The 27,573-nt window shown below is 38.9% G+C and overlaps 2 protein-coding genes across 6 annotated transcripts in view; one reads left to right on the top strand and one right to left on the bottom strand.

Annotated features, from left to right (window-relative positions):
* Nucleotides 1-810: 810 nt before the first annotated feature.
* LOC110058290 (CAP-Gly domain-containing linker protein 3-like) lies at nt 811-18,335 on the bottom strand. 4 transcript variants are annotated; one of them, XM_089274988.1, is made up of 22 exons: nt 18,037-18,335; nt 16,886-17,054; nt 13,971-14,156; nt 12,328-12,435; nt 11,826-11,890; nt 10,990-11,077; nt 10,311-10,395; nt 9,848-9,903; nt 9,310-9,424; nt 8,759-8,847; nt 8,436-8,505; nt 8,106-8,209; nt 7,957-8,028; nt 7,327-7,462; nt 6,786-7,021; nt 5,602-5,678; nt 5,215-5,337; nt 4,655-4,900; nt 3,512-3,587; nt 3,195-3,297; nt 2,673-2,718; nt 811-2,427 (listed from the first exon to the last, which is right to left on the bottom strand). In XM_089274988.1, the coding sequence occupies exons 1-22, from the start codon at nt 18,054-18,056 to the stop codon at nt 2,325-2,327; spliced, it is 2,373 nt and encodes a 790-aa protein (XP_089131114.1). In that variant the 5' UTR covers nt 18,057-18,335; the 3' UTR covers nt 811-2,324. The 4 variants fall into 4 exon arrangements, with proteins under 4 accessions (XP_089131114.1, XP_089131115.1, XP_089131116.1 ...); XM_089274989.1 differs by lacking the exons at nt 16,886-17,054; nt 18,037-18,335 and adding an exon at nt 15,502-15,656; XM_089274990.1 differs by lacking the exons at nt 16,886-17,054; nt 18,037-18,335 and adding an exon at nt 15,543-15,656.
* A 651-nt stretch (nt 18,336-18,986) lies between these two features.
* The window catches only part of LOC110058411 (NLR family CARD domain-containing protein 4-like), a 12,544-nt gene continuing 3,957 nt past the window's right edge, over nt 18,987-27,573 (top strand). Inside the window, exons 1-5 of one of the 2 annotated variants that reach the window (XM_020765064.2) lie at nt 18,987-19,212; nt 23,955-24,658; nt 25,377-25,811; nt 26,376-26,607; nt 27,219-27,573. The exon at nt 27,219-27,573 is cut by the window's right edge and continues 3,957 nt beyond it. In XM_020765064.2, coding sequence (XP_020620723.2) covers nt 24,019-24,658; nt 25,377-25,811; nt 26,376-26,607; nt 27,219-27,573 — 1,662 coding nt within the window. In that variant the 5' untranslated portion in view covers nt 18,987-19,212; nt 23,955-24,018. Of the gene's footprint in view, nt 19,213-23,235; nt 23,396-23,954; nt 24,659-25,376; nt 25,812-26,375; nt 26,608-27,218 lie in introns of those variants that run through there. The other variant, XM_089275216.1, reaches the window with a different exon arrangement.

Here is a 27,573-nt window from a genome sequence, read left to right as displayed (position 1 = left end):
TGTACATTTTGCGACAAATTTGATTTCACATGATCAGCTGCGATATCGGCGGGATGAACAAAAATACATACATGAAACAATAATTATTCACGGATTCATTAGTTAAATGATCGCAAAAACACATCAATCAAGCGATTTTTCCTGCAGTATGTGAATATTGGAAGAGGCGGAAAATGTTAGTTATGCTGCGAGATTCCATTTCCAATCAAAGGACTTGTTTTACTATTTTTTTTTCTGTTTTTAGCTCAGCAATTTGCTTCAATTGCAGCCACACAAAGCGTTTTATGACGATCTAATTTTTTCAAGTACCTTTGAGGCGTCCATATTATTAAACGACCGCTAGTGTTAGGCGAATAAGCTGGGAAAAGTTGAAACAGCTAGTTTTTTACTCTTTCTGGACAGAAACGACGAAGACCTCTCTCTCCATTCATAACACTAAATCGTCCAACCGGTGCTTTTGTTTTGTATCACACGTCCTATCAGTATAATGAGAAAGAAACGTTGTCAAACTTTTTTAAAAGTGTTATGAGGACAGTACGCATTGAAAGGGAAAACCGCGCGCGTTTTTAGCACTCCGTTTAAAGTCAACCTCGCTCGAAACTGGAACCGTTGGCACGACTTTTCAGATATTTACAGCTCATCGGAAAAACCTTGAAAGTTTTGGTGACGCCGCTGAATTTTGAGGTCGCATACACGATGAGAACGCAAGTACTGCTGAGGGACGTTGGAGCGTGTCAGTGTAAACCGAAAATTAGCATTATCCTCTCATATCCTGGTCATTTTTTTGCAGTAAAAGGGTGGACAATCATAGACAATAATTGAACTCTATGCTTTATTTTGCTACACTGTTTTTATTATTCTGCGTATACAATAAATAATATGATATATCACGCACATATTCTCACTTCATAAGATAATAAAAATATAACTCTATAGCCCTTGAAAAGCCAATTGTCATTTTTAAATATTTATTTTAAGTACGACAAAGTTGTAGGCATTCTCCAAAACTGAGGAAGTATAATTAACAAATGTACCAGCTTCACTAAGTATATAGTTTACTTCTCACGTTAATTCGCCAACAGAATAAAATAATAGCGATACTGTAAAAGGGTACATTACTTGCAATAAAAACGGAAAATTCGAAGTTTTCCTGTTTTGTTTTGTTTTTTTCCAAAATTTGGAAGGATTTTGAGACAAAATTAGCATTGAAAATGTAAGCCCTGATTTTCAAACGTGTTTTTACTCCATTTTTATCCCCAGCGTCATTAACCATGTTTGCTTCTAATAGTTTCCTGTTTTTTGTTAAGCGCTATTCAACAAAATCCAACCATCACCCTTGAGTGTCTAATGATTTTAGTATTGAGCTTCAAGGAATCATCAAGACTAAAAATAGCGCCGATGACTCTTTCTCTTATCCTAAGCTTATATAACCTTTCCCGCGCAAAGATGACCTATCTTCCTACAAAGAGTTCACCCTGCTAAATTTTAAGAAAGTAGTTGATGTAAGCACAATACTCAAATGAAAGCATAGCAATTGCACTTTCACGACAGAGCAGTTTCCTTATGACTTGTAAAACCTAAAACACAGCGGTAAACCAAAATCACCCGCACCAGTTTGACTTTCGACACGTGAAGCTGCGGGTGACGAGTTTGGTGTTACTAATGCAATTAGCAATCTAATGCAAAACTAATATAGTTATGACAGAATTTGCAGTTAATCGGTTGACAAAACGACCAACATGTATCATAGTGACGCCATAAAAACGTAAGATTTTTTAGAGGACTTTGATGACTACTACAAAAGGATATCTGAATATCATAGGACTAAAAACACGCAACTTTCCGATAATGCAAATATTTTGCGAACTGACTGACACGAGCTATTCTTCAGAACGGATATTTTTTTTTAACTTAAATTAATTTGCGCATGTATGTGTAACGGCCATCTTTATCTGAAATAGGAGACTAAAAGATGTTAAAAGCTACTCAGTGAGAAAAGTCAAACATATCTTTTTACGTTCAGTAAGTTCGCAGCGAACTCGTCTTGGGTGAAACCACTTTTGTGATAATATTTATCTTCGGCAAGAGAAGATCAAGGTATTATAAAGTACCTTGACCCTCTCTTGTCTTCGACATTCGTCGAGATATAGTCGGCTTCGATTTGCTTCCTGTACCATTCGGTGTCTATGTCTACCGTTGTCGGACAATCTTCGGGACACTCTCGGAAAAACAAAGCATGTACTCCCAGCCAAAACCCAAGACTCAAACATCGTTGACAAGTAGTCGCTGACAATCTTCGGCACCTCTCGGGATTGCCACTAGTGTTACGCAAGAAGTCCAGATTCCATTTCGTTGATTAACTTGGCGCAATTGATTCCTCGACAAGTGGCTCGACTCGGGCGAACCATGAGGCCATGTTGAGGTTTGCTGAAAATCGTGTAAATGGTATTTGTAGTGTTAGGTGCTATGACTTCCAACTTTGTCTCGCACTTATTATTATTTGTACGATTAGAAAAAGGATTTCTTATCCTGAAAGCTTCAACAGTTTAAAGTACAGAAAAAGTTAGGAATGGCAAAATAAGATGTGAACAGATGTTAAAAACAAGCTGTGGGGTTTTCAGAGACGAGAGAAGCCCAACAATACCAGGAAAAATAACTAAAGGAATACCCACCAACTGAAGTATTTCTTGCCATTTACTGAGCCGTCGTTCTTTCCAACTGTAAAAAACAAAAGCACAACTGAAAACAAAGCAATCCGATAGAAGGCGAAAGGCCACTGGGTTTAGCTGGAGCGTATTGAACAAGATGACGCATTCTACCGGTTTCACAGAACACCCGGTCATATAAGAGTAATTTTAAATTGTATCAAGTAAAAAAATAATAACAATAAGACAACTTCCAATCGTAGGCTTAAACCTGTAGCAATCTCGGCTAAGTCTATAGAAACGCTCTGAGGAAGCCTCGTTTTCGGGGTCTCTCTTCCTCCCGAACGAGGTTGGATCTGGGTTTGTAGATTACGTTGCGTCGTAGAGGAAACCACATTTTCACGTTTTCATCCCGCGGGTGGAACAGTTTCTACCTCAATCATAAGGTTATGTACCCTGTAAGACGTCTCTGTCGATATATCTAAATAGGCACAAAAACTAGAAACTAGCCAATAAATACGAAATATAGTGAGCTATAAAGCTTTGTACCTGGCTTCCTCATTTCTACGCCCAACCAGGTTCCTTCTGCGAACTCCGCTGGACCAATGTATCGAACAACTCCAAGCTCACCATTTACAAGCACACTGAGGCCCTACAACAAAAAACAGTTCTCATCGCTAAATTGTAGTTCGGTTGTCCTTGCAATATTTGTAGACATATGATGCAAAATAAGTTGCAAATCAATTCAGGCTTAGCAAGGGACTACACAGAAAGGCTTTTTGAAAGCTTTATTGCACATAGAGAACGTTCGTGACACACAAGGGCACAAAAACTGAATGCAATACACAATGTTTTTTCTTACTAACCGCGGTAAGCTGGAATTCCGCTGAAGCTTTGCCTTTTGGTAGAGGTGCACTGCCTCGCCGTAGCGTCTGCAAATTTCTGTGACAAGAAATAGCTTGTTTGGTGACGTCAAGGAGAAAATGTGTACATTAACATAAAACAACGCCACTTTATTATACAATTATTAACTGACTATTTTCGCCTTCGTTTAGTCAAATTTCAGTTTTTGCTTCAGTCCGAGTTTTCGTTTCAAAACATAATTTTCTTAACATGTTGTTAAGAAATATTTTATCGCAGTTTTTTTTATAATTGTAAATGATCTTTAGCAAGTGGAAAGAGTAGCTTTCCATAAACATGTGACCAAACAGCCGAATTCGACTTTTTTCACGCGCAGTTTAATTTGGATGACAGGAAACACAGCAGCTTCGTTTTAGTTTGAATAATTTATGTCAAGGGGTCCTCCAGAAGGTACATTTATGAGGTACAAAAACTAGGTGTGCGCCCAATAGGCCGACCAAAAAAGGAGTTATGGCTTTGACCATAAAAGTAGAATAGGTCACGTTCGATATGTATGGGTTATTGACCAAGCTTGTTCGGTCAAGATGGCTGGATATTGGCCAAGTTCTTTTTTTGCGTGTTTATGGACCGAGACGGAGTCGAGGTCCATAAACTCGCAAAAAAAAGAACGAAGCCAATATCCAGCCATCTTGACCGAACAAGCTTGGTCAATAAAGGATTTATTATATGGCTTTCGGAGAAATTTTTCTTGCGGGACACGGCGGGTAGTCCCGAGCGGGCAAGTAGCTCCATCTTGCCCGCTCGGGTAGCCAATCACAGCGCAGGATTTGATTCATCTTGCCCGCTCACGGAGCTAGCCATATAATAAATCAATATTCTAACATGGCTCCGAGGCTTTCGGGTCAAAACTGTAAATTTTTAAAGTTTGTTTTGTCTCTCAATTCCCAAAAGAGACTTTGATACAAAGAAAACAACACCAAATATAGACGTTTGTCCTGAGATCCTCAAAGCCATGTTAGAATATTGATACATCAAACGTGGCCTATTGTAAGGCTATCAGTAGGTCAAACAATGCTTCAAGTCGAAATATGAAATCACAGCCCAAAGGGAGTATAAGTCAGGTAATACCCCAAAATGACAGTTCATACTTGTCAGATACAGCTGACGCCGCGCTGCCTCGTCTCGGTGTTTGTTGATCCGTGATAGACTGGTTCGATAGTTTCCGCGTGCTGCTACTGAGGTCTGGGTTGGAGTCGGTTTGTGATAGATCGCTCAGCGAGCCGTGAGATCCAGAGGCTTGTAAAGAATTCTGGGAGCCAAATTTGCCTTTAAGAACAGGGATGGATGGCACTGCAAAGCCATTGTGATCAGCTGTGTTTGAATGGTCTGCTCCTCTGTAATTGACAAATCAATTAACACGAGTTAATGAGCGGTTCAACTTGTCCAAAGCCTTAGCAACATTTTGTTTCGGTATATATTGAAGTAGCTTAGCAACAGGAGCTAAACCTATGGCGTGAAAAAGACGTCAGAGCCCCTGAGGTAAAACCAAGACAACCCGTAAATTTCTTGATAACATCTGCTTGTAAGAAGGCATTTATTATCAGAGAAAGTATATATTATTCACAATAAAAGCCTTTCTTCAAAATAAAGGGTAGCAAATTAAAAACTATTCGGCAATCTCTTCTTGTTTACTAAGTTAGTTTCTTACTTGGTGACTTTTGATGGAGGAGCGAAGACGCCATGACTTGGTTTACAGTCGAAGTATCTGACTCCAGCTACTGAGCCATCGTTTTTTCCCACAGGTTGGTCCAACTCAATACCAAGCCACATGCTGAGTAAGAGAAAACAAGAAAACAGCGGTTGATTTCGATGTCATTGTTCTATTTTAAAAGGTTACGCCATATGTTCTAGAGAATTCCGTTAGTCGCTTATAAAGCGGTCACCTTGAAAATGGTAGCCTAAGTTTCTTAACTTCGCCGCTTGTAGTTGTTAATTTTGGCTTAAAATTCTAAAGATATTAATTTCCCTACATCTTCAAATGAGAGGAGAAGTAAACTCTCAATTGATATCACGCTTACACTTCAACAAAACTTACCCTGAAGCGAACTGTGTTCTTCCAATGAACCTTACAACTCCATTTTTCTGGCCTGCCACCATCACATTATCACCTATCTGCAAAGATCAAGAACATACAACAGCAGTTTCCTTCAACCTGTCAGTCCTGCCCAAGATGGAAATCGAGTTTCTTCCAACTCAAGATAATACATTTTTTAACGTTAGCTCTAAGAATTTGGCTCCGGTTGCGACCACCTCTCCTCAGCGACCAGTTTTCCAAAATACCAAACGTTTCCCAGTCAAACCACTATCTTTGGAACCTCTTGTAAGCGACCACCTCTCGTAGGCGACCGCGACCACTTTAAGAGTTAAGTTTTAAATTTTCTTTTCTTTTTAACCTCCCGTAAGCGACCACTTAATAGATAATAGAGCGGAAATTGGATAATAAGATTTGGTAACATTACCGTATTCCTGGGTAGTACAAGATAAGTAAATTTCTCAAAGGGAAAAACGGATTTTTTTCTTAAAATTGTCTTTTCACATGAATACAACATTTCATCGGCATTCGCGCATGTCTCTGCAGTTACCATATTGTAATGAGGCAAAATTTGGACCCAATTTGGTCTATGCTCTCGTAAGCGACCACCTCCCGTAAGCGATCACCCAGGCTTGACATTTTTGGTGGTCGCTTACGGGAGGTTCGACTGTATTGGACAAGAAGATCAAAACAGTTGAACAAAAAGTATTGTCTACATTTACATTATCTCGAGAGATATCTCGAAATTAAGTCTAAATGGTCGCAAGTTTGGAAAAATCGCGCAACGCAAAAGCTTTTCGGGATTCTTGTTTTTAATTTGAAGGTTATCTACACAAAGCTTTCAATTTCATCTATGACCAGTGCTGTAAAATAGTTCCTGATTTAAATATCAATTTGGTCTTATCTGCAAATTTTATAATATAATTCAACTTTTATGTGAAGCAATCTCCGGTAGTAACTGTAAAATCGCCCGAAAATGCCTCACATTCACCGTACTGGATTACATTATGACAATTGAAAATAATCCGTCAAAGACTAATTCAGTTTACGGGACATTGACGAGGTGAGTTCTTCTTGTATTTTTAACTCTGTTTATGTTAAATTCTAACGAAAGGTAAAAGCTGAAGCACAGCAATCACCGAAGAATTTTAAAAAAATTATGGCCTAGCAAGCCCATGAAAGCTAACCTGAAAACCAAGCGATTCATCAGTTCCATTCACTCGTGAAGAAGGAGCTGGCGAGTTGGAGCGGGAACTTGGTCTTGAGTTAGGTCTTGAGTTGGACCTTGATGATGCCCGTGAACTGGACTGAGAGACCTGGGCCTGAGCAATACGAGAAGCAGAGGTTGGACGAGAATTGGACGGAGTCTGCTGCTTTTGTATGGAGTCTGCTTTAGTGATCTTGGACAGAGGTGCAAAAATGCCTGATGATTGAGGACATGATAATGAATAAGAAATAAGGAGTAAAATAGCTTGGATGAAATTAGTTTCTCTTAATAAGAAACTACCTATAGAAAAAACTGAAAAAATATAAATAGACCAAAAGAGAAACAAAGTATTTTGAGTGTTTTATAAGTGAACTTATCCTGTTATCAAGAAGTAAACTACAATCTTAAATCTATTTTAAATTATAATTTCACAAATTCCCATTTTCAGTCTTGAATTTGGTCTGTCTAACGATAGATTTAAAAATAAAACAGAAGGAAGCATTGTGTTCTTGGCAACTTACCATGTTTAGGTGGGCATTGAAAGTATACAACACCTCCAACAGAACCATCATTTTTTCCAATGGGAGTGTCAAGCTCCATGCCTGCCCACTCCCCTGAGGCAAAGTCAGTTGGACCACAGAAGCGAAGGGTTCCAAACTGAAATGAAATCAACATTGTGATCAAAATGTGAATTCTTATTTAATAATGATTGCCAGAAGTTGAACTCTCATTGTTAACTCTGTAAATTTGGTAGTGCAGCTTTAAGATGATCAACTGATGTAAATCTATTCCCATCACCATGGTTCAAACCCCAGCCAGGATCCTGGTCTTGGGCTCCAAGGACCTTGAAATACTTAACTTTAACAATGCATAAATTAATACATGTTGCTAATTGTTGACTGGACATAATACTACACCAAGGCAATAGACTAGCATCTTAGTTGCTTCATAGTACAGCAAAGTTCTGCAGAAGTTACTTGTTAGTTCAACTAGCCTGCAAACAGAGAAAGATTTCCAGCTTTTGTTTCACGCCTCCAGTATTTTTTGGTAGTGTGATACAGGAAGAAATCTGTCTGTGTTTGCAGGCTACTTATCTACTTCAAGTCAATAAACATAGGCACTAAGTAAAATAAATATAATTTAATTATTACCTTATTTCCCCCGATGCAAACTTGATCTCCAATCTTCAGTCCCATAGATGCCAAAGTAGCTGGAATCTCATTCTAAAAAGAAATTAAAACAAATGTTTAAAATAAACAAGGAGTTGCCTGAAAGCAACACATGGCATTTCAGTTGTAACCTCTTGATCTTGTGTAGCCTTCAAAGGAGGTTCTGCCTCTGAGAGAAGCCTTGTCATCTTATCAGCTATGATTGCTGGCTCAGAATCTTGTTCATACACTGCAACTATAATTAAGGCGGATAAATTTCAGTACATATATAATTTTGTACTGTAAGGGCTAACCAGTACAAAGTGCGCTGTTCGTTGGGGACCACGCACGCATCATGCAAAAAAACAAAACAAAACAAAAACTACAATTTACAGAATTACAAGCACATTTATATCAATTGAAAGTAACTGTTATTCAATTTGCAAGTGCTGTGTTGCTATGCACAGCATAAATGTACTTACCATCAGGAATACAGTGTAAAGCCAGTCTGTTAAGTTTGTCTGTCAGTGAAGCATCTGCTCCGTGCTGAAGCTGAAACATTGAGATCAACAGGAAAGCCGAGTTGAGTTACAAATTGCAAATGAATGAACCTGTAAATTTGGATCTTACATGTAGTCCTACATTCTGTAAATGAGCTATTAAGGTTTCTTAAAAATTCTCTCATGTCTTCAAGCATCTTATTCAATAGCTCGGCTGTTGTGACTATTTAATATATTTAATGTAATATTGAGTTGATTTTCCCAATTCAGTTCTGCACCTATTCAGATATCTGGAGAGCACCTACCAAGCACTTTGCTCCTTCTAAGCAGAGATTGCTTGCCACAATGTGCAGAGAAGTACCATTGTCAAATTCCTTACAGCGGACATCAACATCTGTTCAAAAGCAAATTATGACATCAGATCCCTTGCTGAGAGGGCTGGGCAACAATTGACCAGCCTCGAGGCACTACCTAATAGCCAGCTCACATAGTGAAAGGCATAACAAGATGGTATCAAATAAATAAATATTTATTAATAAGTTAGCGTAATTATAAAATGATTTTATTACAAGAACATTCACTTAATCAATAGTGGATTCAACTTGATAGTATAAGTACTTTTAAAAGAGATATAATTTTTTTTCTTTTTCAGATTTACAGCATAGTAGAGACCATAATACACATGTATGTCAGCAGAAATCTCCAAAATGTCAATTTCTTAGGGTTATCACTGAGATTCCAAAAGGTACAATGTAATACCCTCAAAGAAAAGCACTGCCTGTAGCTAACCAACAACATTCCCTCGCACAACACCTACCATAACTGTTTAGATCCAGCACGCTATCTTTAAACTAACCTCTTGCATTAGATGCCTTCAGTAGAACTCTCAAGATTGGCGCAGCATCAAAGAAGGAAGCATAATGTAAGGGGAGCATGTCAGTCCAGCGGCACTTCTGACTAACATCACCACCCTAGGATAAGAACAATAATTAAAAATAATTGTCATATTATACTCTGACATAAGGCGCAATTATTTTTGCACAGATACACTAACTTGTAATCACATTAAATGTAAATAAATAAATTGGAAATGAAACAATGTATACTACAGGGCAAATAAAATATTGGGTACATCTTATGAAATTTTGCAGAATGTGCATGACCTAGTTCTGAGCCGATAACACTATCCTACTGTAAGTTGGCTAAAATCACATGATGCTGTATCATAGCGCTTGTATTCTGCAAGATTGAGCAGGACAATCTTGAAAACTTACTCAGAACTGTATTTACTGTAGTTCTCCTCAACTTTTTATCATTTATTTTAAAATGTAAGGTGTTTCTTAAGTATAGAGTAACAACTACTGTCATGACAGAATGATTCTGTTGAAAATTACCTTTGAAATCAAAGAACTAACAACAATGCTTGCAGCACCAACATCACCAACACCAACTACAAAGAAATGAGACAAACAATTCAACTGATCTCACCTGAAGATCTTTAATCTTTAATCTTTAATAAGTATACTCCTTAAACAGTGGAACTATACTAGGAGTTAGATAGATAACTGAAAGCAACTTACAACTTTTGGAATACTCTTGTCATAAAATGCAGATGGTCTTTGTGAAGTCTTTGACTGAGACAGAGGGTGCTTTTACCTTCTTAATTAAATCTTTTTAAAGAAATGTCAGTGGCTTCCAGCCACTTGCATTTGCGCTCTTACGTTACACCGGAGTACTTACTATGTTCAATAACAACACAAATTGCATTATCCTGCACATAATATTAATAATATAGTTTAGTGAATCCACTACTGTCCAGGAACATGACATGTTAATAAAGTTTTCATTCATTCATACCTGCCCCAGCCTTGCAGGCATAGTGAAGTAAGGTCATATCTGTCAGGCCATCCCGATCATCTACATGGGCACCTCTCCTTAACACCTAAATGTTAAAGAGCTTATAATTAGTTACCATTAAATAAGAGCTCTAGACTTAACAATCGTTGCTAAATATGAAGATCTTTTAAGGAGGCCCAGGTATTAATAAAGAGGGATGCTAGTTAGAATTAATTACTGAAAGCAAAATTAAAGTAAATGTCAGGTGGTGGGCAATGGCTGTGAGAAGTAGCACTGTCTATTTCTTCCTATATGTAACTAATACTGAAGAAATGAAAAGTAGATTTTGCACTTGCTTAGGAAATTTGAATTGAAAGTTCCAAGTTTTTCCCAACAAACTGTCAATCAATATTGGAACACTGCACTGTAACATTGCAGAATTCCCACCAAAAGAACATCTGCTTTGACTGTAAGCTCTTTCCAGACCAGCTAATCTTATAAACTTCTAAATTTTTCACCAGGTGCAAAGAACAATATGTTCAAAGAAATTTATCGCCTGAAGAGATATTTACAGCACTACCAGTAGAACTGTAAGGGCCAGACACTGGGGTAACACTGAAAAATCCATTACATCGTATTTTTGTCCACCATTGTCAAGAAAAGAAATACATGTACAATAATTATTGTATACTCGTCTTACCTCTTTGACAAGCATTTCAATGTTTTGTTGAACCTGTGGCACCCATTGCCTCATTATCGCAAAAATCTCTGAGATGGTTGTCTTTGGACTGTGAAAAAGGTGAATTGTGTTTATTAAAATCTAGAGATTACTCAATGAAAATTGTAGATGAAAATATAATAATTTATTATTCACAGTTGTGTGCTTTGAGCACAACTCTTTCAAGGATGATTTGATTATTTAAGGAATTGCTGTTTTAAAACTGGTAGTCTGTCTGGCCAAATTCGATGGAAAGAGTGACAACTCTAACTTATAATTTTAGTTTTATTCACAACTCTTATAAATAAAGTTTCCAGAGAAGAGCAAACTCTTGCTCCACATCTAGAAGAATTATGTAAATTACTGGGAATCGGGAGCCTCAAAAACATTTCTAAGAAATCAGAGATGACATATCACATTGCAAAACTTTTTGGAGGCCTTTGACAAACACACAATTCTCTTCAAATAGTGTTTGTAAGAGTTGTCACCCCTGCGCTCAAACTAGCCAAGGTTAGTCCATCTCAGTTAAAATACACCTCACTATAAGGAACATCACAAGACAAATTATAAATGACAAGACCAAAATATGTTTTGAATGAAGCACTAATTGAGATAAGCTAGTAGTGTAAAGTGCATCTGATAGCTGGTTTCGTTCTAATATACTAAATTCAGAAGGCAGCAGATGCATAAAATTTGTCTTGACAGTGTATGTGTGTCCTGAATAAAAAGGGCCAATTGCAGTGCTAGAGGTTTCCACTGAGCCTTCACAAAGGGTTCACACATGAGTCTTGTCTGTTTTGTACAGTCTTAACACTTACTCTAGAAGAATGTCTTGGCAGCCAGGACAGTTTGGATCAAAAAAGGTAAGTTCTAACTTTCTACACTGTCAAAAGAAGAACAAAAAGTTAACAACATGGTGTCTTCATTTTAAAATAATTGTATTGGAATTCTATGGAAGGGAAGTTAAAGGACCTTCATTAACATTTAGAGTAATTTGTCGTGATATGTTAATTTAATTCAATTCAGTTTAAAATGGCAAGAACTAAGTCTGGAAGGGTTTTTCATGTCAGTGGCAATTAATGATGTTTAACAAGAAATAAATTTGAAAATTTTATTCACTAATTAAATGTGAAGTGTTTGAAAGTATAACTAAGATAGAGATGTTCCCTTGAAAATTTGTTTGACCTTTAATTATTAATGAATAAACCTCAGGAAAAGGATAAAGACTTCAAGAACTTGTTAAAATTCAATAACCACGTAACTGGGCTTGTAAAAGTTATCATTAGTTTAAAGTACTTTTTAATAAGCAATAAAACTTACGTTTTCACACAAAGGAGGATCCGAAGGCGAATGTGAAACTGGCTTATCGCGAGCTGGCATTATAAAATCGGTCACCACGAAACCTGAGGTGGAATTAGATGTCTTTTCCTGAAAATATAAACACAAACTCATCAAGCGTTTCGTCTCGCTGATCGCACAAGTTTGTTTACGTTCAGAAAAACCTGCAAGTCAAATCGAAAACCAGAAAGTTTTCGACCGAGGGACGCGATGAACATATGTTTATTTCAAAACTTACTAAAGAATTTCGATTTGTACGATATGTTTACTTTCAAAGAATGCCCTTTTGCGATCATAATGCAACACTTAACTTCGAGGTAAATATTGTTGATATAACTTAAAATTACAACGGAGCTGCTGGTGAAATACTCAAGCGTCTAATCGTATTAATTTCGGACACACCAGTGTTCAATATTCTTTTCAACCTGTAGCACTTTACAGCACCTCTGTGGATAGAAAAGAATTTGGTTCTCGCGCCAAATGAGCAAACAAAACGTGAAACGGTTAACAAAACAGCGGACCTATTTTTCTGCTCAACCAAAGCATGACGACATATATTCCTGAGACACACAAAGAAACACGACAAACAATTGATCACGATACATTAGAGGTGGTCTCTTTCTTAGATAAGTTCCTTACCTTTCCAGGCATCGTGAAATAGAACCAAGATTGAGCGATCGACAGACTTTCGTTGCACTTTTACCAAGCCATCTCTATTTTGAATGCTTTTTTGGAGGGAAACAATTAATTCACACAGAAGCCGCTGGGCAGTAATTTGCCTGACTCGCGGCGCTTAAACAATATCGGGAAACCAAATAGCCGACTCACTTGTCCACCGCAATTAATTTTTTTTTTTTTGCCACAAACTACTATATTTGGCCAAAAAAAAAATCCCGTAATCACCGCTGCATTCGCAAATATTCGTTCATTCCGGGTCGTTAGTTATTACGTATGCTGTGCGCTTGAGGACCCCTGAGGGCGGCCATATTTCCGTTCCAAACTAAAGAAAAGTTCAAAACACCATGTACCAGCTATTGTGGCAGAACTTTGTTATCTGAGTAAAGAATCCGCTTTGGTGAAAGCTTTAGTTCACGAGCGTTGGCACACGATGTGCAAAATAAATTTCTTGTAACATCAGAATAAATTTCATTTATTAGAAAAATTGTCGGCCACGCCTTGAAGCTTTGAGATTTCCTCTTTCGTTAATATTTTCCAAATTATTTCCTTTCTCAAAAAATGACGAAAAAAGAAATCGCCTTCATTTCAACACAGTTTCATGATAACGAAGAAAAAGAGAGTAAGCAGCAGTACGAAAATACAACTTGAAAGATCGTAAAATTATGATCTCAGCTTAGGGGAGGGGAAAGGGGGACGGAGCAGGAGGTAAGGGGAGTAACTAATGACATTCACGGGAACTTAACCTGCCGTCAGGCGTTCTTTTTGTCACGGCAGGAAAAGGAAAGCCTGAACGCAGGCCGTACCTGAACGGTAGTCACTAGGCGAACTTCAAATGATTGATCCTTGGTGAGGTTTCCATCTAAAACAAGTGTCTATTCAGAACTATCACACCTTGAAATTTGGAAGGATCAGGCCTTCTTTAACAATAAATCGATATTCAAACTCACCGGAGAGTCCATGTCCGGTAGCAGGGGATGTTGCCAACGACTCTCTCCAGTCACGGAGTTGAAATAGTAGAGTCGACCAGTGTGACTCTTGGACGAGCATAAGACCCAATTTTCCGGAAGACTGGATTCGAACCTCTGGCGCGCCTCTGTGTCATCGTTGATTTCAACTTCCATTTCGAAATCTGACTGTAAAAAAAAGAAAATTTCAACTTCAAACTACTCTGAACTCAGCGCTATCTCGAGCTCAAATCATTGTCTCTTAGATATACGCTTTCAGTCATTTCACTCAGTATCGGCTGCTTCTCAAAGTTCTCGCTATCTCAGACGGAACTATTTTTCGTTTCCATTCCCGGGTTCGCAAGCAAATCTTAAAACCAGTATAGAGCATACATTAGATTTATTTGACATTTTCAGGACGGTATTTTTTTTATCTACAACGTACAATAAGCCAGACAGTAGACTTTGGACGGGGAAGAAGAAATAACGAAGAAATGCTTCTTATGAACAAATTATTGTGTTTGAGTTTCATTTTTTTTTTAAATTATAATTCCGCACCATGGATATTCAAACAACGAAAAAGGCAAACAAATAAATCTGAAAATAAATAAATAAATAAACAAACAAACAAGCGATTTCATCACCGTGAGGACGTAATGATCTGCTTTTAGATCAAGTTCAGTCTGAAGTGGTTCAAATTGCTATAGCTTGCAATTGCGTAGCAACCGCTTCCCCGCAATTTTTGTCACGCCTACAAAGCGGGCAGCCTTGTCACGCGGGTTGGCTATTCTTTTGTAAGAGCTAACAGGTACCAATCTATCTCGTCGGTACGTCTCTTAAGGCGATGATAAAATTTCTGTACTGCAATGACACCGAACTTATACCCCAGAGAAATTTATTCCATATATTTCATCGAAGGGTCCACTGACGGGGATGCCAAATTATAGAAATCGAACATGAAGAATCGAATAGCTGGGTTACAAAGTGAGAGTAGGCACCAGCTGATTGTCAAAGAGTGGAACTGTCCCACGACTCAAGGCTGCCAGCCACTGAAATTTCATTCAGAAGTCACAAAACAAACTTTCAAAAGTTTTAAACTTTTACTGTTGCGATTGTTTTGTTTCAGAATTGTTCCGGCAAATTTCCAAGAGTTAGAACAAAAGTTTCAAGTTATCTTCGAGGCAATTAAATAAAGAAATTCATGTCTCTTTACTTTTCGTATTAAATCTGTAAACCAGATCGCTGGCAAAAGGATAAAACGGAAATTTTATTTAGGGTTGCCCAACAGAACTTTGAATTGTAGTTAATGGCATTGAAAGGCATATCCTAACCTGAAACCTATATAATTCTCGGTGTGATGTACATAATGTATATGTTTGTTCTTAGATTAGAAAAAGGAAAACCATTTTCAGTTCACGAACTCATAATCGCGCCAGTTTCCTTCAAAAAGGACTATGCGTACCCACACTTAACACATGTGGTTAGGTTTTTCAGAAACGCAGTGATGGGGGAATGCAAACATTCAGGGACTTACATTTTGCGAAATCAGGAAACCATTTGTGAGTCCGCACACACCTGAAAGCGATGGAATCACGCTATCGGCCGCGTTATTTCAAAAGGAATCTCTCTGACAGTCGCCTAATGTCCGCTGGCTGTATACGATGTGAATTCCATGGTATCAAGTATTGATCTTTATTAAACCCAAAAAAGTTGAATTAAGTTAAGTTTGAATGAGCAAGTGTCATTTTCATGTTACGATTTGACAACAGGAAACAAAGCTTCTGTTTTGTTGTCTACCGCTGATGAAAGAATTCTTGAAGGAATAATAACATTTGTTGATCTGTCTCAAAACTATTACATTCTTGATATCTCGGTCGTCCGAATCAAGTGGTCCCTTGCTTTTGTAACGTTGATGCGCTATCAGATTGTCGCTGAATGTGCCTCTAGTAACTCAGGTCTTTGGCTTCTTTGGAATTTAAATCTACTTTAAACAAATTCTTGTTTCACCTTCTTTGCTTCAGGGATTAAGGCACTTGAAAGTAATCTAAATTACAAAAGGTATTGATTGCCACCGGTTAAAGTAACAAATTCACCCAACAAAACATAAGAAAAGAAAAGAAAAGAACAGCGCTTGCACAGGACAGAATTTTCTGACATTTCCGTTACAGTGAATTTCATCAATAGTTGGGTTAGGGGGAAAACGATGAGTGCGGAGTGCGGATCGAGTCCTTCTTTTCCACGTCACGTATTAAACCGCCAATTTAGCTGATAACTGATATTACAGCCGACCCTCTCAAAAGAACGCTTGCCACCATCTACAGTTGAATATCACTGGCTGATTGGTCAGCACGCGGACTTGCGGACTCGCGCGCGAAAAAGACACAGAGAACGTAGCTGCATGTATTCTACGTACTAATCCCAAAGCTTACAACCTGTCTCAATACAGTTTTTATAAGACAGGCATTTGCAGGTCAGGAGAGATATATTTTTTAAACGTGCATTTAATGTTCTTGCGTTAAGTTTGTCTAGAAGCGAAACGAAAATAGAGTTACAGGAAAAATTGCCGCGCCAGCCACCCCAGGTTTTCGTGTGGAGTTTTAGTGTCTCGCTTTGGCTCCCTGTCTAGGATACCGAAGGGTAAGTAAACAAAGTTCAAACAACAGTGGCAATAGCAACCCAACAACAACCACATCAGCAACAACGAAGAGCTTAAGGTTGTGTACCCCGTATCTTTTTCAGCGAGGAAAGGCGATTATTTCGCCTTTTTTCTGGTTGTAATGTTAGAAAAACGGATCTACGGTGCAAATGAAATGTTGTTGCTGAAGTTGTGTTACGCCTTTGTGAAACAGTTTTGCTGTACTCTGGCAAACTACAACACGTGACCGGAATGACATGAACAATGACAAAGTGTATCTTACAAGAAATTGTATTGGTGTGCCAGGAGAATCCGGTGAATGAGTGACGTCATTGTCATCTGTGATGCAGAGAAAAGGTGTAGGGGAGTCCCTCAGGACTGAAATGTCATGCGGGAGATCCAGATCTGGAGTGGAAGATACATCCGAGCCATCCGTATTGTATCCATCTAAACTGAAATAAAAGGACACATCTGAAACTTAAAAGGATGTCAAGAGATGGCAAAGGAAGGTGCAGTGGTAGACAAGTCGAGGCATAATTTGTATAGAATCCTACAGTAAAGCAGCCTCATTGAATTTTCTGCAAGCATGGCCTGCAGCCGTAATGTCGCCACTAGGCTCGATTTCCGCCGCTCACGCGAGTCCGGTCCACGTCCCTCCACGAGAGAGTGACTCCAGGGGAAGAGCGTGGCTAGTAATCTATGTCGCCCCAACCCCGTTTTCATGAGAGACCCTGGGAACGACGTTGTGTCGCAGTAGATTCTTTTTGTCAGAAATCATAACTCTAGCTACTGAAGATTTCTTTACTTCGCCGGAGTCTGTCAATTTTTGTTTACCGCTCTCAACACCGCACTCGAGTTCTTGATTTTTTGAGTCCTTGATTTGTTTAATTTTTGTCTAGCATAATAAAATTAATGCCCTCTCTTGTCACATTAGTGTAACATTCTGTCGTAACTAACGATCTGGACATAGAATATGCCCTTATCAGTAAGTTTTAACCATTCTTTATCCAAGTTCATGCCCTTACTAAAATTTGATGAGTAATTTCAAACACACAAACAAACGTAGCTTTTTCGCTCACGCAGAGAAACTTTGATTCGTTTGGTAGATGATTAATTTCAATTGATAACAAACGAGTACTTTAAGAGTGTGCCTAACACAAGTGAAATCCGCAAGGCCAAACATATCAGGCAAAATTGTTTCGATACAAGAGGAGTTCATGCGAGTTTGAGAAGCACGAGCGAAAAATTGTAACAAGAAAATTGTGAGAATAACTCGAAGTCAAAGTCGAAGAACGAAAAGCGACAAGGTTACAATTTGAAGTTTGTTTTGATGTCTTCGAGGTAACTCTACCGTAACTGTCTCTTTCCGCAGGACAAGTGAGCAGAATTATTAGCCGTTTATATACAGATTAAAGCAATAAGATTTCAACTTACCTTAGCCCGAATGCTGACATCTCTACAGAAAATTGTGGCGCCGGATATAGTTGTTGCCTTACCACAACTCTTCGCTGATCATTTTATATTCAGACATGTATATCTGCATCTCTAAATAGATTTTAAAACCACTTTAAGCTGAAGCCATTCAAGGGCAGAGGTGCTGATCCCTTTCCAAACACCTCCGGCTTAACTCACAAAGATGCAGTCATGACAGGGAATATAAATCAACTTCTCCTGAATGTTGATGTTGATAAAACATCTGCGCTATCTGTAGTCGGTGGAGGACAAACGGTGGAAACGTGATCTCAGTAGAAAGACCACCGCTGCGATCTTTTCTTGGCATCATTAGTTGGGAAACGGCGGCCCCTAATCAACACAGTGAAACGACAGTCGTCGGCAAGGCTGCAATAAGGGGCCAATCGGTAGCTTTGATGGGCTCTGATGATGAGCACTTTAGGTCAAAGATCTTCTAACGATTCCAATAAATGAAAGATAAGAGAAAAGGAATTCACAAGTTTTCTTCGCGGGTCAAGAGAGATGTCTGTTATCTAACGAGACCACTTCAAATTTCAAAAAGACAACTGTAGGCGTTTAATTTGATTGAAGATGAATCTTGAGTGTTGACGTTTCGAGCGATACCTCTTGAGAGCAACGACAAAACTCTCAGACTTGGGTGGGTAGTCAGGGTTAAAGGGGGGATGGGGAGGTAGTACGAATTGGTAGGTTTGAGCAGCGAGTGAATGTTCCTAATGGGTTTTTGTACTCTTCACGACCTTGCTTGGGAGTTTCCTAGTCTATGTTCTAAAAAGAGCTCAGAAGATTACGTGCTGGCGTTTCCTATTTTCAGTTCCTGCTTTATGAAGGGATGGAAGTATCACGTTTGCAAAAAAGGGAAATATTTCTTGGGCTTTTCAATACACTTTTTTTATATTAAACTATTACCTCACTTCCGGTTTATTTACGGAAGTTGAGACGGAACAATGAATGCAAATTCAGTACCAGTCCTACTCGTTATTTCCGGGACATTAAAGATTTATCGAAAATGACATCACTCGTGTTTGGTTTGCTGAAGGGAGCGGCGTTTCATGATATTTTGCTCAAAAGGACTGTGAAAGCTAAACATCTTCAACATGTGATTAGTCGACTCCAGCAGCCATCGTTACTCCTGTAAAGGTGCGTGTTATTCAGCCGTCAAAAAACGCAAGCGTACCCAGCAATAACCCTTCTAGGTGGTGTCTGATTACTAGATCATGATTCAACATTTGAAGTTTAACTTTATCTCGTCTTAAGATGTAGGCTTCATAGTGAATATTTTTGCCAAAAAAGATATTTTTATGCGATTGTTCCAAACAATGGTATGATGCTTAGCTTCCGCTTTCGTTTCCGTCTTTAGTTGCTAGTGTGCTATCGTTTTCGCGCTTTTACAGTGACCTTTCGCTTTCAGTATTCCATGATTACGCGATTCAGTGCTGAAATAATTAATAATTTATTTTTCGAATGAATCTTTATAATTTTCTTGTCCTTATCTCGTCTTTCCATCAGTATGAAACTCTGCTCTCGGATCCCCTCCATATGTCTACATGTCTCAGCTGGGATCAAGTTACAAAACTCGCTGGGATATGAGTCAGATTGAAAATGAAACATACTAGCGTAAGATTATTCTTTGGTTGGAACTTGGAGAAAAGAAAGAAATTGAAGAACTTTTGGTGCTCATCCAGGTCCACTGTTAGTTTCCCAGGCTAATGATGGAATTGTTAAGTAACTAACCCCCCCAATTTTTTTTCGCTGATATAAATTTCCTCTTTCTCCTGATCACCACTGCGAAAAAATTATCTTTGTAGCTATTTTCGTTAATTTTCTATGAATGTTTAAAGGTTGCAAATTTGCCCTTTTCCATGTTCACGACCGAAGAACAGTGGAGAATGGGACGAATTGGCCTTTGACGTCACTTCGGGAATAACAATATTTTGTCCCTGAGAAGAATGTATGCGAACATGCGATAGTGTGTGTCAAAATCGTTGCAGAATGCGAGGAAGATATGTTGTTGGAGGCTGTAGCAATACAGGATGCGTAGAATAGAGTATTCCTCTTCGTTCAATACCTCTATCTCGATGAAACTCTGCCAGAAACGAGAAAAAGACCAAAGAAGTGGGCTGATCTGTGCGAAGCTAAAGCCGGGGAGCCATTGAGAACTTCTTCGATCTCGGGTTCGCCGCTACTGTAAAAACCTAGAGATTTTCATGGCCTGTATATTCTTCTCTATCTCTAGTGGAAAGCGTGAAATTGTCAAGGTACCGCATAAGACACGAATTTGGGATAAGCTGGGAGCCATCTGACTATTTTGAGCGCAAACGATCCTCCGACGCGAGTCCCAAACGAAACTATAGGTGACGAAATTACACGGTAAATTAAACGCATCGCGTTTTGAAGTAGAGACTTGACTTGTCTAAACGAATACTAAACTAAACCTACGTTCTACAACGACGCGAAGAAGATTGTTGAGACTTCGAACTGGTGAACTAGCTATGTATTTGTGGATTTTAATAAAATCACACGCACGCCGGAGGTCGCCTGTAATCTGGCCGTGTTTCTCAATGGCCATTCCGAATACAAAATTGTTTTGCTCTTAGAGTTTCGTCTTCGAGGAACGAAATACATCTAAATTACAAACTTAGAATGGATCAAGCATTTATAAATATATGAGGAAAGTGAAACAAACGATGAAGATTCGACCCTATAGCTACCGACGGAGATTGCTGTGCTGAAAGAAGAATGCGCTTTTCAGTCAACCGAAACGCAAACTAATAAGTCGAGGACTCCCAGGTTATTAGCGTGCGTAAAATGGACATTTCATTCAAAATAACAGTGAAGTAGAAATGTATTCATTTAACTGAAAGTATACTGAACCTCTTTTCAAGATCTTGTTGAAGGATTTTCGATGATTTCACTAGTACGGAATATGCAAATTTGCGTAGCTTGTGTTCGTACACAGTAATTCAATGTGCACATACTACGGTCGGTCGACAATAACGAAGCGAAAAGTTACCTCACCTTCGAATATTGTTTGCCGACATCTCTGCTTATCTCTTATGTTAAAACTATTTTCAATCATTGATCTGGAGAAGTAGGCAGGAGTGGAGTACGACTACATCGCATTTTAACTTGTATTTCGGGGGAAATTAATATTTGAATGTAAAAGTGTTTTGTCTCTCCGAAGTTTGCACGTTCCGTTAAGTCAAATTACCAACTCTTCGTGTTCATTGACATCTTTATGACTCTTTAAGAGCTGTAAACTAACTCTTCAGTCATTGTTTGTACCTTTATAACCCAAATGGACTGGCAAATTGTCGACCCGGCCTAAATATAATTATACAACGCGGCGATCTCGACTGGCGACCCGCACTTCGAAATGGAAAAAAATATGTACTTCACAGCCGTCCAAATCGTAGCTAGACTCCGAATTGTAATGCTAGATGATACAGTTCTTTCACTTAAAGTTCTTGTCCAGTTTTGATAAAATATGAATCACAAATAACCCGAAAATGTTTTGACTGCCCTCGAAGCTCAGTCAAAAGTCTCTTAAGTGTTTTAGCCCGGTTCCCGAAGTGACGTCACTAGTAGCCCGACCCAGATCCCACTTTGCGCGGTCGTGAACATAGAAATTACATGTTTAAACGCTTGTAGAAACGCAGGGATTTTAGCAATCGAGATAATTTTTTCGCTGAAGTAATCAGGGAAACTGGTAGAGTTTATTAAAGGAAAAAACATTTTTTGGGTTAGTGGCACTTTAATGGTAATCTGAGAGAATTCTGCAGGGTAGGTTTACATTACTTTTAACTGAATCGGTATCAGTTTGGTCATGGTTATGGCTTAATGGTGCATGAAATAGTTCACAATTATCCTACAAAATCGGGCAGAATATCACCTGATACTTAGCTGACGAGGCCATAGGCCGAGTTGGCTGAAATCAGGCAATATTCTGCAAAACTGAGCGGGATAATTGTTTCATTATTCAACACATTAATGACAAAGCAAATGATCATTTTCTTTATACTAGAACTAAAATCTCGATCTGGTATAATGTTGCTGGGGTAAACAGTCGCACCAGCTGTATGACCCATAACATTATGAGAGTTTTTGCTGGTGTCATGTAAACGAATACAGAGACACACGAGGAAACTTTATATATTTCAGCTTTGTAAGATATTATATATATGTTATTCCTTTCATTCTTTCTTTCTTTCTTTCTTTTAGCTATATAATTATATTACTTTATAAGCCCATTTGAAAATTTACCAATGATATTATTAAAACAAGTTTGCCGTATATAAGCTAATAGATTATTAAGTGTAACATTTGAGGAACCATCCCTAACCCACCCACCAGCAAACCCACACCCACCCCACCCCCACCCCCACCCCCATCCCCACCCCCATCCCTTTTAGATGAGGAATAGACTGTTGAGTCAGTTCATGGGTTTATTTAAGAAACAAGAAATTACCTAGATTAAATATTTTATAATCATATTGACTGTGTAGTTTTACTTTGAAATTCTCATAATCAGTTCCAGTTCCCCTTAAGACCCTTCCCTCCCCTTATCTGACCGACAACGAAGAAAAACCACAATCGAACAACCAAGGGTAGAATACAAATTCAAAACAAACCTAAATTAATTTCTGGAAAAAATTATCAAAACTATTAAGAGGTATTCTTGAAGAGAAAGTAGAGGATTCTCTGTGTGTTATCTCACTATTTTTCTGATTGTTTCTCCCACATACTTTAATTTGTCCACAATCCCCTTTTTAGTTGTTTTACCACGACTTAATTTAAACCATCACACTGTAAAAGTTTGAAGACTTTTTTGATTTAATTACTGTAAATGTTATATTAATATAAACTAAGATCAAAGTTTATCCTTTGTATAAGTAGCCTAGCTCTTAAGTTGTAGTCATTGCACTTGCTTGATGTATCTCAGATGAAATTTACATAGTACATACATACATACATACATACATACATACATGCATGCACACATGCATGCATGCATGCATACTTAATTGCATAGCTCCCCCTTGGGGGCTCTTCTGCCCTACATGAATATTGAAATATTAAGTTACAAATTAAAATAAAACTATTTACAGATAAAAATATAGATCATGAAAACAGCTTACATTTTAATAATAAAATAAGATTTTATGGTCTGTAATTAAAAATACTCTTAAAAATTCTCTTTTTGAAACCACTAAGACTTTCCGTGTCTCTGACCACCTTAGGTACATCTTGTAAAGAATTAAAAATTTTTGCCCCACAGAAGGCAAAAGCCCTTTGCCCAGTAGCAAGTGTGCACTTGGGCAAGGTAAGATCGCTCTTTTGCCTGGTGTCTCTTTGGTGAATTTCTGAATGGTATTGAAATTGCTCACTAAGATAGTCAGGAGTCAAGTTGTTCGTGCATTTCTAAACCATAACTAAGTCGTTAAAGAGCAGTTTTTCTTTTACATGAAGCCATTTAAGAGACTTCAGGGTTTTTAAAATATGATTGTACTTTTTTAAGCCAGTTATGATCCTGCAGGCATAGTTCTGTACTAGCTGAAGTTTTTTAATATTCTCTTTACTGGTGTTACTCCATACTGTCGAACAGTAGGATAATTTGCAAAAGACGAAAGCATTTACAACATACATGGGAGGGCTTTGATCCAACAGGTGCTTTATCGTATTGACTCTCCTTAGTTTTCAATAAAATAAAAATCAGAAAGACTACAAGTTACAACAACAACTCCCACTTTCTCTCTCCCTCCCTTCCCCCACCACGGTACGTGAAAAGCCTTTTTGTCAAGGCAAGCAGACCACATTAGAGTACAAGTTTATTAATTGTATTATTAACCATTTCTTGTCATTTCTTAATTCCATTCTCACAGACCATGAAGAGACAACGTCTTCACTCTCTGGCACAAACAATCATTTAGGACCACCAAATTGTGCATGGATTTGAAAGCAAAGATGATGGTCTCTGATGAAGAAAAGAGGTGGTTGGTATTTGGATTGGCCATGAACAAGGTGGCAGTTCCTGTTTTATGTCGTTTTGTCCAACAAGGAATGGTCAAACGCTATACAAGCCTTGACATGCACTGTAGAGGCCTAGCCATCCCCAGCAGCCTGCAGGCACTTACTTACGGTGACGTTGCTACTGATCCTATGCTCAAACACTTGAAATTTCAGAACATCAATAACAATCTGCTCCTGCATGCCAGAAACAAGATCCTTTATGACTACGGCATCCACAGTGCAGTAGATCTGGCCAAACTGTACCTGCCTGAATACCTTACCAGGTTTTCAGGCTTTGATGGGTCTCTTGACATCAGTGCCATTCTTCGCTTGCTGGGATTTGACAACCCTGCACCCATATTCTCCTCTCCGAATCTTTTTTTGTCCATTCAGTGTGCAGCAAACGATGTGAGGGAAAATGTCAGGAACAAGTGGGGCCACTGTAATTTTAATGAGTGGTCTGAAGTCTTCTTCAGCTACTGTTTTGCAAAGCTGAAGTCATTGATTAGAAGCCTTGGGCTGACTGATGGTACAGAGAGGACTGCCTTAGATCAGCTAAATGAATGGGAAACTAAAGGTACTACTGGATGGATTGTTTAATCAATACCTATATTTTGACAGGATTTTATTCACAAGTCAAATGCCTAGATTAGCTCATACCCACCTTCCTTGATTACCTCCTTCCTTTGTTCTTTCCCCCCTTATACCCACCTTCCTCCAGCTCCCCTTTCCTTCCCTCTCTCTTTCATTCCCTGTTTGTTTTTACCTTCTTCTTTTCCTAGTTTTTTCCCTTGCTGATAGTAGGCGACGTTCAATATTTTAAAATTCAGCTGTAAACAATAGACCTCAGCACGAGGCTCTCTAGAATAAACCCCACAAACACTTTATTTTATTCCCCAGAGCCTTGCAATGAGGTCTATTGTTTTGGCTGAATTTTAAAATATCGAAATTGACCTATTTTCCTCTCATTTTCTGCCATTAATTCTTTCTTCTTCCTCTGCTCCTCTGTCCTTTCCTTCTTTTCTTCATTGCTTCTTCAAATGGTCCTTCCTTGTTATTTTGTATTTCCCTCTTAATTTCCTTTCTTCCTGCATCCGTTCCTCCCATCCTTCCCTTCCTTTCTTACCTTCTTCCTTTCCTAGTTCTCCTTTTCTTGTTTTCTTCGTTTCTTTCTTCAGACCCCTTTCCTCCCTCCTTGTTTTTTTTTCCTCTGTCCTTTCCTTCCTACTCAACGACTCATAGTTATCTTATGCCTGGAAAGCTGTAACTGTTCTTTCTTTCTACTTTTATTCCAGGATGTCAGTTATGTATGGGACATGCTGTAGATCAAAATCTATTCACTCTTCTTCAACAAGATGTAGCAGAGCTGATTGACTTGCTGAAGAGGTCTGAAACAGCACGGTCACCTTGTCAAGAATCACAGGGCCAGCAGGGAATAAGTGAAGCTCAAGTTACCCCGTCCTTGGATGCCCTTCAAATCAGAATAGAGGAGCACAGTGAGAAGTTTCAGAGGCAAGAAATGCCAGAAGAAGAGATTAGAGTAGCAACATTAAATCTGGAGAAAGAGAACAAGGAGATACTAGACAAGTTGGTTTCCATCCAGGGACTACTTAGTGTAAAACTTCAAGGGATGGAAAAGGATCTTACAGAGACAAGTGAGAAGGTTAAAGAACTGGAGCAGGAAAGTATCCAGATGAAAAAGGACATCACATGTCTCTACAACAGCCAAGGTAATTTTTTTACAATAAAGCACTAATTTTCACGCTCGATCTCGTTGTCGTTTGTGGAAGGGGAAATAGTTCTTTCCCAGGGGCATAAATGTCTCTTTTCGTTCACAAGAAATGTTGCATTTTTGCCAAAACCGGGATGAAAAAATTGTTTTGGCAACATTTTTCCTTGAAATTGATGTTAAGATTTCAGACTAAGGTTAGGGAGCAGGGATGGCGCAGGGGTGAGAGCGCTCGCCTCCCACCGATATGGCCTGGGTTATATTCCCGGACTAGACGTCATATATGGGTTGAGTTTGTTGTTGGTTCTTGTCCCTGCTGTGGGAGGCTGTTTTCTCCGGGTACTCTGGTATTTCCCTCTCCTCAATAACCCAACATTTCCAATTCGATCCGGAATGCTCGAACGTTTAAACATGAGCCCCTGGCTTGGGAGATTAGTAACCACTCCCCACGCTATCAAGCTAAATATAATTATTGATTTGATTTTGATTGATTTGAACGGGCCTGGATATCAAAATTGTAACGTGGCCCTAAAGGCAAACACGATTATGTTCATTACCTCATCAGAGCCTTATCCAGTGCGACCTTTGGACGTTAACAGCTGTCGAAACACCCTCGCAGGCCACTACCAAAGGAATGCCAGAGTACCAACTTCTGTGTGGTCGTCAAGATGCACCGTTGACATTCACGAGATCTACACTCGGTTGTCATGGGTGAAGCAGGAACAAAGCCAACAAAACCCATCAGGCAATGCACAATCCAAGCTAAAGCATTACACCGATATATTTGCTCAAAACAGGTATTGTTACTGCAGATTTTTTTGACTTTTCGTGACACTACATTATACCGCGACGGACCGGGGCCAAGTGATTAATCTTTGTAGCTCTGAGTTGTGTTAACGGTTTTACGGACGTTTAGAATTCACGGACAAGCTAACCCTTCAAGGTTTCAAAGGGACACAGATATAGCGTTTAGTGCCGTTTTGTTTGCCTTATAGTTTCACGATCGATTGTGGGCTTAACTGCAGAATACCCCGCCACTCCAAAATACTTCTAGAAATAGCGGCTACGCAGCTGCGCGCAAACAAAAGTCCAAACCACGTTGCCACCTCTAGACGAGTATGAAATATATGTGTGTCTCGTTCTGAAAGCGTTAGCGAGGAGTGAGTGAGTATACGTAGCCAGCCTTTTTAGGGTTATAACTTCAAGTGGCTGGGTATTTCGCAGTTACTCCATTTTCATCATTTCTACGGTTGTGCCTAAGGGTTTAAAGTTAAGTCTAGGAGAACAGGGAGATGTGTGCAAACTAAGTCTGTCGAATTGAATAAACGGAGACAATATTGCTTTGCTAATCGTCCTGTGGGCTTGCAGTATTTAACGCTGATAGTTTTGGGGATTTCTGCACTCACAGGTATGGCGCTCTACCAAAGAGAATACTCGTGCAAGGGATGCCTGGAATTGGGAAGTCCACTTTCGTGAAGAAGTTGGCTGTGGATTGGGCTGAACTTAACGCAGGGGAAGGATGCGGTAAAGGAAGAAATGCACTAAGGAAATTCGAAATTGTTGTGGTCATTAACCTGAGAGAAGTGTCCCACTGCAGCAGCCTAAGAGATGCATTGAGAAGCTCGTACATTTTCCCGTTGGGGGAGGGAAGACAGCTGGACGATCTCCTTGATTACATTGTAAACTACCAAGAGAAAGTTTTGCTGGTGTTCGATGGCTATGACGAGTACCGCTGTGGACGCAACTCCGAGCTGTTTCAGATA

The sequence above is a fragment of the Orbicella faveolata genome, unplaced genomic scaffold (genome assembly GCF_042242905.1).
Source record: "Orbicella faveolata isolate gen_17 unplaced genomic scaffold, um_ofav_v1 contig_36, whole genome shotgun sequence".
In the NCBI taxonomy this organism is placed as follows: domain Eukaryota; kingdom Metazoa; phylum Cnidaria; class Anthozoa; order Scleractinia; family Merulinidae; genus Orbicella; species Orbicella faveolata.
This window is presented reverse-complemented; position numbering and strand designations above follow the sequence as displayed.